The sequence below is a fragment of the Mizuhopecten yessoensis genome, unplaced genomic scaffold, assembly GCF_002113885.1.
Source record: "Mizuhopecten yessoensis strain PY_sf001 unplaced genomic scaffold, ASM211388v2 scaffold3627, whole genome shotgun sequence".
Taxonomy (NCBI): domain Eukaryota; kingdom Metazoa; phylum Mollusca; class Bivalvia; order Pectinida; family Pectinidae; genus Mizuhopecten; species Mizuhopecten yessoensis.
In genome coordinates this window covers 745,380-762,919 of record NW_018405139.1, presented here as the reverse complement: position 1 = coordinate 762,919, position 17,540 = coordinate 745,380, and the positions used below count along the sequence as shown (strand labels likewise).

The 17,540-nt window shown below is 33.9% G+C and overlaps 1 protein-coding gene across 1 annotated transcript in view; it reads left to right on the top strand.

Annotated features, from left to right (window-relative positions):
* Positions 1–3,125: 3,125 nt before the first annotated feature.
* LOC110447850 (ALX homeobox protein 1-like) overlaps positions 3,126–17,540 on the top strand; it is a 35,563-nt gene continuing 21,148 nt past the window's right edge. The window contains exons 1-2 of the mRNA XM_021493798.1: positions 3,126–3,762; positions 8,170–8,507. Of these exons, the coding sequence (XP_021349473.1) occupies positions 3,522–3,762; positions 8,170–8,507 (579 nt within the window). The 5' untranslated portion in view covers positions 3,126–3,521. The remainder of the gene's footprint in view (positions 3,763–8,169; positions 8,508–17,540) is intronic.

Sequence of the window (17,540 nt, the reverse complement as noted above, 5' to 3'; positions counted from 1 at the left end):
GGGGGGGGGGGGTTCCTGAAGCCCAAAAAACTACTGTGTATTTCATATAGAACTCTAACTCTTTGCTTATAGCAGAGGGGCAAGCAACTACTGGGGTCTGTTCGTTTATAAATGCAACACTTTTTTGGTATAAATCCTGGCGGACCTGCAAAAATGTATGCAGGCCTTGCAAGGCTTTGTCAAGGCTCGCCTGAAAGCAGCATCAGATTACTAGGTCCGGCCCTATTTCCTAAACGAAGATTCGCGATAAACGAAAGCGGCACAAGTAAAAAAAAAATCGGAACAACTTGTAACTCTTCTTCGGTGGAGATACAATAGAGAGCGCCTGGTGTCTCTACCCTCTATATTAGAAAATAGAATATAAAGCTGAGTGTCATTAAAAAGTTTAACTTTATTAACTTTTAGTCCTGACTGCCAACCCCCGCCCCCTTCCTTTTGCGACCCCACCCATCCCACCCCACCCCATCGCCTTGCTGCAAGAATGCAGTATGTCTTTTTGTCCCCGAGTTGAATGCGTTAAACGTAGAGACAGAACACTCTGCTAGGTCCTTAACATTTCCGTGGCTGTATACTTGATGCAACTATGGTGCATATTCTCAAGTCCTAAAGAAATGGGAAACAGTATGCTCTTCTGTATATATCAGCAAACATTTCTCCAGGTTTAGAGTAACATACGAATACCTTCTTAATTAGTATTTATGCTTGAGTGTATATATTCATTGATTGTATAATAATATTAGTATATCTAATTATTATTCAGAGATAGGAAATGTAACTTTTACAACCGAGAATAAATTGAATTAAGTTAAATCTATTTTTAACCTCACCTAATCTCAGTTCTGAGGATATCGCTATTATATTATAAAATTGATTGTTTATGAGAACACAACAACAAAACAATTACTTCTTGATACGATCACTCGATTCATATTGAATGATATGCATATTTATTAAAACGTCATTACTGATCGCATTGCTATTATTATAAGTAATCGATACTTATTACATCATTTTCAATTGATCAAAGTTCAAAAAGAAAACTACAAATTAGATTTTTTATTTAATTGTTTTTGTGTATTTTCTCAAAATATGTATCATAAAATAAGAAGCAAAACGTCTAAATTTATCGACGATATTATTATGCAGGTACAAGTGTAATTTAATTTGCGCGTGCTGCAATTCAGTAATATTAAGCATGTCACCATTTTTTTTTTAACTCCAACGCACGAAATTAGAACATTTCTTTATAAATAGGTGTTACACCATGATGATTTAATACCTCCATAATTTATTTTTTAATCATAAATAAGACTTTTTTAAAAGCGTGCGCTGATTATAGCGACAAGTCAATTACTATAACTGCAAAGTTTTAATCATTGAAACATATTTTATTTTAAATTGGCTAACGTTGTAAATGATTAAATTAACGTTCTGAATCAGGCCTAATTAACCGAGCTGTACCGACAGAATTCACCGTCCTTCATTATATAAACGATAAGACTGTAATTTATGTATGCATCTCTACATATGTGGTGGACGTCAACATCTCATTAGCATATTATCAAATTTACAAAATCTCTTAATTCGGCTGAAAGCGTTCCACTTACAAATAATCCCAAATAAAACGTTGTACTATTTTTGCCCCTCCAACACGAAATAATTCATGAGAAACCATCATGATGTGTTTATTTTCGGTATATCATCTTGTAATTTACAGTCTTACTTTGGTCAACTTATTCATCATTATTTGCTCTGCGTATGAATGACATTGAGAAAGAATTAGACACTTAGTCGAAAGGCATACGTATATTACTGGTTGAACACATTTTATTTGATATTTTAAAATAAAAATAAAAAACACAAAAAATACCGGACAAACGCAACAGCAAAATAGCATACATATTCCAGTTTGCTCTTCAAACCGTAACACGGTATTGTTTAAATAAAAAAAAATATAAAAAAAGGTTTTGAAGTTGTGATACTGAGAGTTGATAACAAAATAAAAATATTAATATTTATTTTATGATGTATTGGTACTATGTTAGTTATAAAAATATATTCTTCGTGAACTTTTAGAATAAAATGATTCTGAGTAAAATCAAAATTATCATATTGATTCTTGGTAAACATTCATATTAATTTGATTTTTATTAAACTAATAATAAATCGACTCTTATAATTACATGTAGTGAACTTTTTCCAAGAAAATAGTTCATTTCTAAAATACATATCCATCGCATAATCTACAGCATTTAACCAAAAGATATGTATTGTATAGACATAATCATATGTGATTCTTTTTTTCCCCTTTGAAAATATAACACATGACATTTTCCACACATTTTTGTGGATCGAATTGAACAATCGCATGTTGAATGATATGGTTTATTCAGTACACAGGAATATTAGTCCAGAAATACAACAAGGGATCCTAGTAGTAATGATCTTCATCAAAATGTTCTGCTTACACGCTGTATTTACATATGCTGTTTTTCTTTGGAAAAAAAGAAGACTTAAACAATATCACATATATAACGTGCATGTAAAAAAGAAGTTTGGTTATTCGACTATCTTCAGGTTTGATTTTCATAAACATATGACAGACGATGTTTTACTTACCGCAAGAAAATTGTCAACTTTAAATATAAGGAATTTCCCTATTGAAAGGAAGAATCTTGCATATTTCCTTATTGTAACAAAGTTTCTTGTTAGTACTTCCAATAATGCGAAAAATAAATATAATAAATATTTAAATAGCGTGGTATTTACCATACAATTGTAAGAGTCATTTCCTCTCTGGTGTAAGTGATAAAAAGTTTATAAAACCTATGAGGAACAGTGGGTTAATCCTTAACATGTGCACTATGGCATTAATCCTCTATGAGAATGACCCGAGTTTCCTGTGGTCAGTGCCCCGACCGTCCGGCCGATATTGTTGTTTGACCAGATGCCGTGGTCAGTTTGCCGGTACATTCGGGTCGTGTATCCACCCTGTAGTCGTGTCTGGGTATCGACGTCCGCACCCAGATGTCACCGTATTGTGGTAGGGGGAAGGAAGTTGCTGTACACACACGCACACATGGTCCCTCCTCCCCGCGGGTGCTCTCCGCGTCTCTCCTCTGTATCCGGTATCAGAAGAGATATTATAACATGTTGCAATATAAACTCAGTACCTATACCACTGGAGCTCACAGACTCCGACTGACATCCTACCGTACGGACGCTCATGCTCCTTTAGCCGTTTCTACTCTTAGAGGAAAGAAAAAGTGATTTCTGGTTATAAGTACTTGTGTATTGAAACATCTCGGTATTGGTCCCTTCATGTATACGTAGGGTTTCATCAGAGAGGTATACTTAAGGTAATTAGCACTAATTAACACATTGCCACATGAATGTTACTGTGTTCATCTTCTCGTCATGGTCATCCTGTAACTCTTGACCGCTGTAACTGACCGGTTCCTCTCGGACTTTGTTCATCATCCTTAGCGCCTTTCTTGACAAGTCTAAGTTCTTGATTCGTAATGGATTCACGCGACTACGAAGTCAAACTCGAGAAAATGTACGGAGCTTACGGTCGGATTCCGGACTCATTGCGGGCATCTGTATTAGACAACGGACCGTATGTGGACAATTGTCACAATCCTCGGACAACCTCGGACTTTAATCAACAAAACAAACCGGAATTATTAAATCACCACTCCATTGAGGGCATATTGGCGGGGAAAGGTCGAGGGGGAGACCCCCTGTTACAGAGGCTGGAAGGTAAGCACGGTCACTCGCCAAATAGTAGACGCTAATCTAAGTAACAAAGTTAACTCGTCAAAGACAGCACTTGTCGCCAAATTGAATTAATTTAAAAGCCATTGACGATAAATACTTGAGAAAATTCAATCAATCATTAGCATCGCTGGCAATTCGTCATAGGTGACGTCACGGATTCTGATAGGCTTTTTAGACAATTGGTTTTGGTTGGATTACTGGAATATGTTTCAGTGTTTTTTGTGATAACGCTTAATGATTGTTTTTTAAATCAGTAAAGCTGAATAATTAGTGAAGATTTTTTTTTTTAAATATAGTCTTTGTTTTGTAACAATCTATACATTGTAATTCCATTTTAAATTAATATTTCATACATACAATGTAATCAGGGTTATTATCTTGTAAAGTTGTATTTATAAAAGAGTGTTTTCTGTGTTTAACTTTGTAAACCTATTAACGGTACATCATGTCAACGCGAGTTCGATTCGTTAGGTAATTAACTTAAAACAGCCGAACTTAATTAATGTAAAATTTGAGCTTGTTTTCCCATTCCTCTTAAATTCATATAAATGCAATAAATATGTTTAATAATTGAATAAAGTTCTATAAATTTTAATTTAACCCCCAGCACTAATGAATTTAGTTTAAAAATAATTAAGTATCTTCGTGATTCAGTAAATTATAGTATGTATTGTTAATGAATTGTACTTAACTAGTGATAGTACATGAACTTTACATTCCCTTACTGATGAGCCTTAAGCTCAATGTGACTATAAAATTGAATTATCAGAAATAATTAATTGGATATTAATTATCATAACTACTTTGGTAGAAAAGCAATCACGAGAGTAATTTAAAACGAGACTTGAGGTGAACACGACGAACGGTTTTCATATCACACATTTTTCTCAACATATAGAAAAACATATCAGCCAGAACTCGTACCCCCTCTTCAGCCACTTGTAAATATCACTTCAGAATTCGCGACAATATTCAGATTAATTCGTTTTAAAACAGCCATTTCCTTATCCTCGGCTGTCTCTCGGTTCAACAATTTTAAATGATTATAAAATCTCAAATATACAAGGTTTTGTCAGAATTATAAATGATAAATCTGAAATTAATGCACAATATGATTAATACACGCGCTTCATTGTCAACTTCAACATTCAGTAAATACATTACAAAATATGTATACTACCTGTTGGGATACTATTTATCTCCAGAAATGCGTTGATTTCGCTGAATGTATTTCTAAATTTCTATTTTTGGTTAGAATAGTCACGTTCCTTTGATATCTTAATAACTTAAAAATATAAATAAAAAAACTCGTATGTATGTTTTTGATTATAACTGGGTTAGCCTAAAGTGGAAACATGAGTTTTCAGGAACGTGGTAAAGATAAAAACGAAACTGGTCAAGAAGTACGGAAATGTTATAATTGGACGTGACGTTTTGATATTTGTCGTGTCGTTCTTGATTGAAACTTATTATTGATAATCTGCTTCAATAACGTTAAAAAAACCCACATACATCATTTGCGTTGTATTTTTTCGATCTGTAAGTTAAAATGAGAAAAAATGAAAGTGCTGAGGTAGTCAACTCTTGTTAAAATATATATTCTTTTTAATAAAATCCGCATCGGGCTTTTAATCGATGACTTTGTTAGACATGCTATTCATATGAATTCAATAATTAAATAATCTGATGGAAAATACAGTAAGAGGAGCGATATCTCCTTTTTTCCATTATTTTACACGTAATGGTTTGTGAACACTAAAAGAATGAAAAACCATACAATATTACCACAATTTTTATGATGACCGACAATATTTTAAAAAAGAAGACATTTCTACAACCCTTTGTTCTCTTCAAGGAACTGGAAATGAAGTTACAAAATGTATATATCAATATCAAATTTTATTTTAAACTATTGAATATTGCTGCGTTGAATAGGAATAAATATAGGATGAGCTCATTGCCCCATATTCCATTTTATTGAAACATGTGCTTTTATATTGTACAAGTTGCCTCTATGAAAAACGATATGAATTTTATGCTTGCTGACGTCAATGAAAATGCCTTGAACCTAATAGCACGCCATGGGGGGTTTAGGATCTTTAGAAAATCGTTTTTAAATTAATTCTTAGTTTGTCCGCATCATACACTAAGTTTTTTAATTTATATTTTATTCTCGTGAAGTATGAAGAAGATAAATTCTCTGCATCTTTTTACCTTTTTATAATCACACACCCGTTTTTTTAGTATAAGATTTTAAGATGAAGTGCTTACCAAATATTATTCTTGATAGCAAAGTTTTAAATGAAGTCAGAATGATTTTTCAATCCCAAATGCTGAGTAAATATTTTCTTAATCTCAACATACAAAGTGTTGATATATATTCATTGATAGACGAACGATTATGAAATTGTTGAAAGTTTCCATGGTATAGAAACAACTTCAATTTTTACTATATTCTGCAAACTTAGCGTTACTAATATGTAAGTGTAAAACATTGCTTGTTGTGTCAAACGTAATTTAAAATCAGTAAATGATTCCGAGCTGTTTTCCGTGTTTTCTGACAATGTAGAGTTGTTGTTTACCAATTCTGGGTTGTCTGATAATTCTGTGTTTCCGATAATTCTCAGTTACCTTGTAATTCATAGTTCTTGTTTACAAATTCTGACACGTTATCAACCATTTCTGAGTTGTAGTCTTCCAATTTTGAGCCGTTATTAGTCAATTTTGAGTTGTAGTCTACCAATTGTGAGTCATTATCAACCAATTCTGTGTTATAATCAACCAATTCTAAGTCATTATCAACCAATTCTGAGCTGTAGTCTTCCAATTCTGAGTCATTATCAACCAATCTTGAGTTGTAGTCTACCAATTCTGAGTCATTATCAACCAATCTTGAGTTGTAGTTTACCAATTCTGTGTCATTGTCAACCAATCTTGAGTTGTAGTCTACCAATTCTGTGTCATTGTCAACCAATCCTGAGTTGTGGTCTACCAATTCTGTGTCATTGTCAACCAATCCTGAGTTGTAGTCTACCAATTCATAGTCATTATCAACTGATTCTGAGCTGTAGTCTACCAATTCTGAGTCGTTTTTAGTCAATTTTAAGTTGTAGTTTACCAATTCTGTATCATACTCAACCATTGTCTGTGTCATAATCAACCAATTCTGAGTCATTATCAACTTATTCTGAGTTTTGTATATTTTCAAATGCACACTTATTACCGTGTAAGTTTTTTCAACAGCTATACAACGACATTTCTGATTTCATATGAATGTGACGACAAAATGTCCTTGCATTTTACCTTTTTATGAAACTTAATAAAAGTTGTTATTATTTGAAGTCCAAATCCTCATTTTATTACCAATGTTATTATACTGACTGAGAAGGAATTGGAAACCCACAGACGTTTAACAGCAAATAAACAAGTCTTATCAGATAAGATTAATTCCACGCTAGCCAATCTATGAGTGAGTTCCCAGCCTTGACGCGCATGTATGCATGTACGTACACCATCGCCTGCTCCGGTTATTGGTTTAATTCTTACAAAAATTGTCTAACCCAACACAATTGTATAGTATTGTGAGTATAAAATAACCTATAGTCTATTGCCTGTACTTTATATATATAACTCGGTAAAACAGTTAAGGAGGGGGAATACATGCAGTTCTTGCCGCTTCATAACGCTCCGAGAGAGTCCTCGTGGCGTTTATTTTTATTGGTAGCCTACTTATGTTAATGAACTCCTGCACAGTTCTGCTCCCCCGTACTATCCGATAGGCGTTCACCGGCACGAGATTGAAAACAGCAGGTTTCACATGTTTACGGTATGTTTTGGAAGTAGTGCACGGTGATAATAGACGGCTAATTAACACTCGTCTAATTAACACTGGGACTGTTGCTACATGACGATCTCAGTGACACAAACTTTTTGGTTTGTAAACATCTTCATTTATCTTTGCTTATTTTATTGAATTACACGGTAAAAGTCTGTTGCTTGAATCAGGACAATTTTGGTGAATTTTTGTTCTATGGCGGTGATTGGTTTGCAATTTATGTCAATTTAAATATTTTATTTCAATAATCTCGTGTATTGACATTTCATTGCTCAAATTATTTTTAAAACTTCACGAAAATCGCTGCCAACATTTATTAATTTATCAACAGATTTGTTATCGATCGTTATAATGTGTATTTCTTTTTTTCAAATACACCACAGATAGCTCTATTGAGTTTATACTTTTGGCACAACGCTAACTGCCAGTTCTGCATTAAAACTATTTCAGATAAGATTGATCTGTTTGACAAATTTTAATTAGTCATGTTTTAAGCACAATCTGAGACAAGATTACTCAACTTTTAATGAAACGTTGATTTCATTGAATCACAGATATGGATCAGGATATGATGGACAGTAAAGTGATGAGGAGTTCCGACGAGCGCGTCAAATCGGAACCGAACGGACAAACAAACTGTAACAAATCTCCCGAGGACAACAAAGTAAAATGTAAACAAGAGTCATCGGACATAAACGACGACGGCGATGATAAAAAAGACGATTCCAGTGAAAGTGGCGATCAAAAGGGCAAAAAGAGACGGAATCGAACGACTTTTACAAGCTTCCAATTAGAAGAAATGGAACGTGTTTTTCAGAAAACTCACTATCCTGATGTTTACGCACGAGAACAACTTGCGCTAAGATGCAACCTGACGGAGGCAAGAGTACAGGTAAATGTCATCAGTTATTTAATATGTAGATGAGGTAGATACTTTTGCTGATGAATATTCATTAAGCTTGATTGAATATTACATGTAATTTATTTTTTGAACGAGTTTGTCTGATCCAATTGCAAAACAAACGAGATCTTTAATTTGTTTTATTTTTTTATGATGATTTTGACACTGGATATTATTATAATAATTACAACAATATTAATTATTCAAATTTTACCCGAATACATCGATTAAGCTGATGAGATTCGACAAACTGAGTTTCGTGTCAATATTAAAGTTCTGACCAATCGAGTTTAGATTACGAATCAAACACCTCTCACCTGTTTATAAATTGGTATCACATTTTATTTGTATCTTAAGTAAAAATATCGTTAAATGAAGCCCGCTAAGTCCTCAAAAATTGAGTTTTGTGTTCCTAAATGATTTTGTGTCTAGTTTGACCATGCTATAAAACCTTGGTTTAAGGGTTTCATATGATGCACATGCGCACTGTATTGATAAAGATGATTGACGGTTTCTACAAATATTTGAGTCACTTTGATATAATTTGTTGACATACATATATATTTTGGGTACGGATCTCTTGAGTAGTTATAAATAAATATTATTTTAAGGGTATGACATTTTATCTTATTGTGACATAAATCTCCCTGAGAAACAGTTCCACTCGATAGAACGTATCGAATATATTATAATGAACTATAGTAAATCAAATTATGGAAATTTTGAATTACACACAAGAATGTATGTATTTGTAACACTCGGGTAATACTGATTTATTAATTATGCAAATTAGATAATATCAAGGGAGGTAACTCAAATACAAAACACGGGTACATCTACACGTTGTACTATTGCATTTTCCTTAAACTTAGTTAAAGCAATATTTTAATCGTTAACCAAGCAAAATTCTAACAATCAGTGTAAATATGCTAATTTCTTGAAAGTAATTCTAAATATTGTAATACTTAGTTGTAGATTCCTATAAGATGTGAATAAATGTAAAACTTATTAGTAAAAGGAAAACAAGAGGCTAGTTCGTTTTACCAGTACGTTATTAGCTGATATTGTTTGGAGTTTCCACCTGCCTCAGATATCGTGTTACCATTGTACTGTACATGTGTTAACAACAAATGAGCTTCCAAGTATATAGCAATATAAACGTAATTGTTTAATATGAGAGTATTTTGAGAATTTACCGGTAAGCATTTTTTTCAATGGATAAAGCAAACTGCATGCGCCCACCGTTTAACCCCGCTTAATTACATACAATGGGTTAGAGCATGCGCATGATGTATACTAAGTCAAGTGTCCATGTTATTGACACAAGTACTTCTTTTTTACTTCACATCCCCAACACGTGCCGATGTTCCCCTTAGTTTGACGGCAAAGCACACTTTAATAGAGATCAATTTCCCCTTCCGCTTCCTTCGTGACCCCTGAAATAGTCCGTAGTTGTAAGGGAGAGAGCTCAGATCGGGGCTGTTACAAGGGTAACCCCACGTGTAAATGTTGTCGACACGAGTTAGCGCTAGCTAACATAGATACATATGTCTCCTTCCAGCTGATTCGGATTATAAACGGGGCTCGGACCAAGCAATTAACGGACCCCCTATGTTTACCCTTGTAAAGTTTTACGGTCCGCTTCTGCTCCCGGAGTTTAGAGTGTACTCAGAGTCATCTGGTACAAAGATATAAAAACGATCGAGTGTCTCCGAAACTTTGTCTCCCGTATAACCTCGTCTCATACCCACTCTATACATACAAATGGTGGGAACCCTCGACTTTGATTCTAAAGATACGGAAATCTGGAAATTAAATTTGATGTATATATGCGATATTTTTATTGCCCGAGAACCGGGTACAGACTATGCTATCTGATTAGTGCGTCAAACACATATCAGAAACATGTTTGGAATTTTCTTCCTCTCCTAGTTCTCAAAACTCTCAAAACACGTCATCTACAGATAGAGCAGGAATCGGCGTTATCGTTCAAATCTCGTACGAACGTAGCTGTCACTAAGTTCGTTAAAATCTTCCGGAATATCTCACTTAATCTGGAATAAATATTTAAATGCTTTTAAAGTTCGGTATTTGCTTCGATCGGTAAGTGTTTCACGATTGAGATTTTGCCTCGAAATTGAGGTATTAAACTAGAATCGTTATTCACGTATGTCTTTTGTCTGTTACTCAGTAAATCGATAAGAAATTATCTGTACATTATATTTAAATTGCTCATAAGCTTTTTAAAAATATCACGCCCCATTGCAATGAAACTGTGTTTATCACAGCCTTATACAAATATCTGTTGTAATGTCTCGCTCGAGGGCGTATACCTTCCATGTAACACCAGAAAATGTAACGTGTTAGGAAGGTTTCCGGCCCCGTAAGACTATATATAATAGTAGTATATTCATATGTATAATTTTAATTGGTTTTAGAATCGGCCGTAGATGAAAAGATGATCATTTTTTATATATTGAATTTAAAAAATGTTATCGTGATAAAAATGCATTGAAATTGAAGAAATATATATATATTTTTTGGATGACAAATTGGAAGTAAAAATGCATGCAGACATATTTATTTATAAGTAACTGTTCGAAAGAAAAAAATATTTTACATCATCTAAATAAAAATGGAAGATATTTAAATCAAATGAGTTAGAAAACTAGTGTCAAAACTATATATAAATATAATATATTGATATCGATTTAATAAACCCTTGACACTGCGTAATAAAACGCCCACAATGCACCACAAACATTCATTCGGAATAGAAACGTCCATTTCTCGTACTAAAAATATCATCATAGGAAGATGATATCAAAAATGCAATTCCAGAAATTGACAAGTATATTTTTAGAACTACACATCTTCCTTTGGAATGGTTATAATAATAATAATCGAAAGAAGATTTAAAAGTCAAATCAAATAACAGAAACGCAAACTTATATAAGCATTTGTTTTATTTGTTTGAATATAAATATATTTAAGCCAATTATGAAAAATTTCATGGAAACATCAATAATGCCGTCCGTTCACGATTTTACATATTGGGTTAATTATGGCCAACATTCTTCGTTAATTTGTTGCTCGCTTCACACCATATGTTGCGGAATACGCGCAAAATGTGTCGAATTCCGCCTTTGTGTTGACATGAAGACATTTGATTAAAAATGAATTAGGTCTTAATGGGACACGCCCATTCGTACGTAATAGTAGTTACCAAAAATAATACCGGTTGTCTATGTACGGAAAAAACTGTCGTATTTAGATGTGGATTCGCTAGTGTAACGAAGGTGGTTTAGCTTGAATAGATACGAGAAATACCAACGTTTGTCATTGGAAATGTGTGTGTCGATTAGTAAAGTCAAATTAGCGACGTTCCACGCTAACATGTCAAATTTAGAGAAAGAACAAAAGTAAAACACTAACAACATAAAAGGGGAATACGTCAGGTATCCGTGCTGAGCCCTTATCATAATATATTTTAAAGAGCGGTGCCCACTGAAAGCTTCAGTTGGCCTTGGTCTGTTGTTTGGCAGAAACAAAGTCTAGGGTAATTAGGTCGAAATGGATTTTTTTGTATCAATCAATCCACATCTCCGTATAGATAATAATGGAGTAGTTTATTTATATGATTGTAGAAAAAAAATCAAAACATTTATATGGTACCATTAAAACTGTAAGCTTTCTACTTTATATATTTCAACATTTCAGATTCTATTGGTAACATTTCAAATGGCATTTAAAATAATGAAATAAAAAGAACGTACAAAGTTGAGCGCCTTGTGGTTTGCATATTGTCTCACTAAGTAAGAAAACGAGTTGAGTATCAGGACATGATTTTGGTAATTTTGAACTGGGAAACAGTGACCTACTTTTACAGTGGGGGTTACATAAAGTAAGCTATCAAATATAAGACATATAGTTGTAACTATCCGGTAAATATCTTGAAAATTTGATCTCCGGTTTTTCTATAATCATTTAAATTAAATGCATGTACAATATTTTGCCTTTTTCAACTTAAACCCCTGAATTATATATGCAGGAAAAAATAGACTGAAGAATAAAACCCCATTTTATGATGACCTAACCTTAGACTTAATTTCAGCAAAGAATCAAAGCTTATCCGTTATGGCACACTGTAGCATTTAAGTAAGCACATCTACTTTAGAAAACAAAAACAAAAACAAAATATAATTTGACGATTTATAGTATCGTCAGGGACCTTTTGTCCACTAATAGTGACACCGGCGTATTTTTAATTATAAATGGATAAGACAGAATCGTATGTTTTCTTGCTAAATTGTGTCTTCTCTAAAAAACCGATTAAAATATATAGAGGATACCAAACGGATTTCTGTTGCCTATGATATTTATGAAACAAGCTTCAGAGAATTTCATAAAAATAAAACGAATTCGAGACATTTTTCTCATCTGCATGGCCTAACCCAACTTTAAAAACACTGTCAATATCGCATTTAACTTAAATTGATGACGTCATCGCATTGCAGCACGTGACGTCATAATGGTTGTATATAGATCTTATTAAAAATGATATAAATGATGGTTTTATTAACATTAAACATTTTAGGTGTCCAAATTAACTCTATGAAAAAAGAAACCACCCCAGTTGATGGTACTCCAAAATACCATCACTGCGGGTAGCATTTTACCGAAAGTTGATCTAAACCCTTGACACTTCTAATTTTACTCTCTACTCATTACAATCTAGGTCCAAACATATCAGCTATGATACGTTCTCGGATCCACAGGGACCCGCGAAATTGTTACGGCTATATTTGGTGTTCAGAGTGATTTTACACGTTAACTGGAATTAGATAAACTTTCGGTAAAAATGACGTCCCAATGGTGATATACTCGTTATAATCTCTCAGGTCCATGTGCTCGGATCCTGTAGTTAAAACCCGTCGTCATATGTCTTACGCGACGTTTTCTCAACTCAATTGCTATCCTTCCAATGGTTTTGTCTAAATATGTAAATACGATATTGGATGAAAAATCGTAGACTGACATTATCCACTGTAGTAATTTAAACTGTTAACTAGACGTGATTGGAGTGTAGCGGGTACTACCAGTTGTATACTACCCTCCATTACACCTCACAACACCAGCGCTTAGTCCCAAATCCGCGTACCGCTATCTTAGTCGCCATCATTAATTCCCGCCATTTAGAGTTTTAAATAATCGTGATCGTTTTCACCTTCGATTGAGCCGTGGTGATGAAAGTGAAATCAGATGCTCGCCTGAAATGCCTTTTCCTCATCATTTGTCGTTCTTATCTGCAATAAACACCCGGTAACAAGCGACTTCTACGATTAAATACCACAGATACTTATCCAGTTATGCTAATTCAATTATTTTAATATGAAAATTGGCAGATCAATTACGCTGGTGTTGTCAGCCGGGGAGTTTGTAATGAATAGATATAGGGGTTTGTAGACTGTAGCACGTAGGGTGGTAAGTAAACACCGGCCCGGCTCCAGTGTTTGAAACCCGGATCGGTGACCCGTCGAGTTAAGAATATTACTCAGTATTATTTTTTTCCCGTTCCAACTTTAATCAATAGCTAAAGCAATCAGATAAAAGTACATCTAATGCACCGGACACGTGCACAACTCAGGTAGGTAAATGTTAAAAAAAAAATCTTTTATCTCACATCGTCTAAAATTCCTCTAAAACGTTGGACTCTCTGGGATCTCTACGGCAGCTCGCGATGAAATCTCGTTTTTTTTAGGACGACCATCATAATGTCGTTACGGGTTAATGGTCTAGCACCCCGAGAATAAACATCATTTACAGTATTGTTTTTTACACTATCTCTATCGCTGTTTACATTTAATTTTCGATGCCATGGTTTAGTTTTTTGATGACACACAAGTCTCTCGCTCTGGCTTTACACCCTATATCCCTGGCGGTACGATTAACGGTATCGCGTTATCAGGCCGCGGCCGTCTACGGTAGGTAAATCGGCCGTTTTATCTGATTAAAACCTTACTTTGAAATACAGGATCATTTTATTCATCAGTTGAGAAAGAGAATTACATAAGATGTGTTTTTTTTACTTGGGTGTTATTTCTAGGGTGTATAAGAGGGACATCATTTAAGGTAAATTATATACTCCTCGTAGTATCTGTGGTAACTGGTAACACTCCTTCGGGTCTATCACTACGGACACAGTAAGAGACGCTCACAAACTGTACTACGTTTATCTCGGATACGCTTCCGCGGAAATATATCATACCATGTTATGAAATAGAGGTTCATAAATATGTAAATAAAAAATCTCGTTCACGGAGGTCATTCCCTACTAGGAGCCGTTCCCATCAGATGAAACGAGATAATTTAAATTATATTTTGCGATAATTTTTCGGATTGTTTCATAAATAATGTCTCATCATCTGTGTAGAATCTTTATATTAAGTGTTATCATATAATGACCTAAAACAGGCATAAAAAACTTGTTGTTTAAATGCCTTTTATAAAGACCTTGGCTAGAACGGAGTTTTAGAAGCATTTTGTTTCGAAAAAAATACATGTATATTACGAAAATGGAGATAAGAGGTATTAAGTGAAACTTTTTACGAGTGTTTCGGGATCTTGTGCACGTATATTGTTGACATATCTGTAATTGAAACGTAAACAACACACACTAAATTATTTTTTTCGATTTGTTTGCTGTAGATATTATAAAAAGTGCGTTAAAGTAGGACATATTCGTTTATGCTATTATAAATATTATAATATATTTTCCTTTGCAAACTTTTTGCGTGTTAGAATTCGCAACATTTCTATTTGAATGTTAAATACATGTAACAGCATGTGAGTGCATATATTTCGATTTTTTAATCAATTCTCCTTTGTTATAACGATTTAGGTCAATAAAACTAATAGATTTAACATCGTCAAATTGCATGAAATGTTTTTATTATTGATATGTCAAATCAGACAGGATAAAACTTCATACTCCATGCAAACATTTCATTTTGTATTTATGTATAAATATCTAAATAAAATGCTGTTAGATTGCTTTGAAATAAATGCTTACCTGGGTTGAAATGCAACAAACATAAAATATAATACGTAATTTGTCTTTTCAATCAGTATTGTTATGCTAGTGTATGTGCCTATTTGCTTGTTTAGTTGAGAGGGTTGGTTGTTCCTGTTGCTTTGTACTTCAGATGAACATTGCTGACGTTAATTCGTTAATATTGCCGATGATTATGATTCTGGTGATGATATATGATATGGTTAAATATTTGAATTGAAAACCTGACATGATATGAAATATTGTCGATTCTGAATAAATTAAAGTAAATATATTTGTTTCATTAAATATTCAATTTCTTTTCTTTTAATATGAATTAAACTGTGTATCATTCACCCATTCGTTGATTTATAACGATGTTGTCATCTTGAATAAATTTACCTGTTAAATATCGAGAATTATCCATCATACGTAAATGTTATTTTGCACTGCAATGAGAATAATAAAAAAATGCCCTCGTAAAAAGTGGCATTTTCTCCGATTCAAACCAATATAAATACAAAACCAAAAACCAATGAATATAATAGTGAATACTTAATATTAAGCTTTTAATATTCGTGCTTAGTACTGTCTTCCGTTGTGACGTGACAGAAGTCTTGCGTCATAAAGGGAGGTCCAGCCAACACTATAAACATATTTTGACGTTCTAAAGCAATCCCACTCCTTGTTACAGACTCATTTTCTTCATTTCAAATTTATAAAATGTAAGGAACAGAAGATTTAATGATTTCCGCTAAGTCATATTTTACTCTTGTTGTAGCATGCTTCAATATTTCCAAGAGTGTGCCATTATTCCGCTACACCCGGAAACTATAAATACTATCCAACACCATTGGTTATTCTCCATCTATAACAATTTTTCTCATAGTGTTAAACTCTCCAAAATAAAACAGGTTCATGAAATTAGTAATTTCTTATACAATTTCTTCAAGATAATGTTTAGAAACATTACCCCCGAAGTCGAGAGTCGAACTCACTCCCACAAGCACAACGTTGTGCAAACACTGTTCATCGCTGTAGACCTCTCATGGCCTGATAATTTAAAAAGAAATGCATTTTCAGTCTATGAAAATCATAAAAAATACTTTAAGTTGTAATTTAGTGATATCTACACAATTTCAAAAATGTTTCCCTCGTGGAACGCCTCTCTAAGATTCTGTGACTTTGGTGCGGTTCATTTTGGTATTTATTGATGTTTACAACACGATCTTATTTGCATACTGCCCTGACAGACCCTTGAGGGATTAAGTGGGCTTTGCAGCCAAAGGATAGCCTCCCTTTATTCCGTCCCTTCTCAGCACACATCACAAGACAACAAATAAGGCCCGGGACTGTTGAATATATCTATCAATACCAAGCATCATGTACCCCACTCCGCAGTCGTCAGTGCAGGGGCTTTGTTCCACGCCGGTCCTGTGTATTCTCCCCCGTAGATCAGTCTAGAGGATTATGTAAATGGCCGACTGTGGTTCTAGGTCGTTATCACCAGAACAACAACGAGATTACGTCTGTGACATTCTGGACGATTTTACGTGAAGGAATTAGTATTTCAAAGTGTATTTTTCTTCAAATCTCTGTAAAGTTATATTCTACAATGTCCGTTTACCTCAGAATCTGTGTAAAAGATTTGAGCGCTTTGCTAAAAATCTCCTTAAATTGTTTGTTTAAATACTCTTTAAAAGATTTGAGTACTGTTTAAAATCTTTCTTAAGAATTTGAGTACGTTTCTTAAGCATACGGTGAGATTTTTTTGACGTTACTATTCCGTCTTTGCGTATTGCAGAGTTATCTTCTCTTGTGAGCAGGTATTGATTGTTACGTCATTGGTTTGTGTGAGAAAATTACGTCGTTTTCTCAAAAATTGATGACGTTACTCTCACAAACCAATGACGTAACAATCAATACCTGCTCACAAGAGAAGATAACTCTGCAATACGCAAAGACGGAATAGT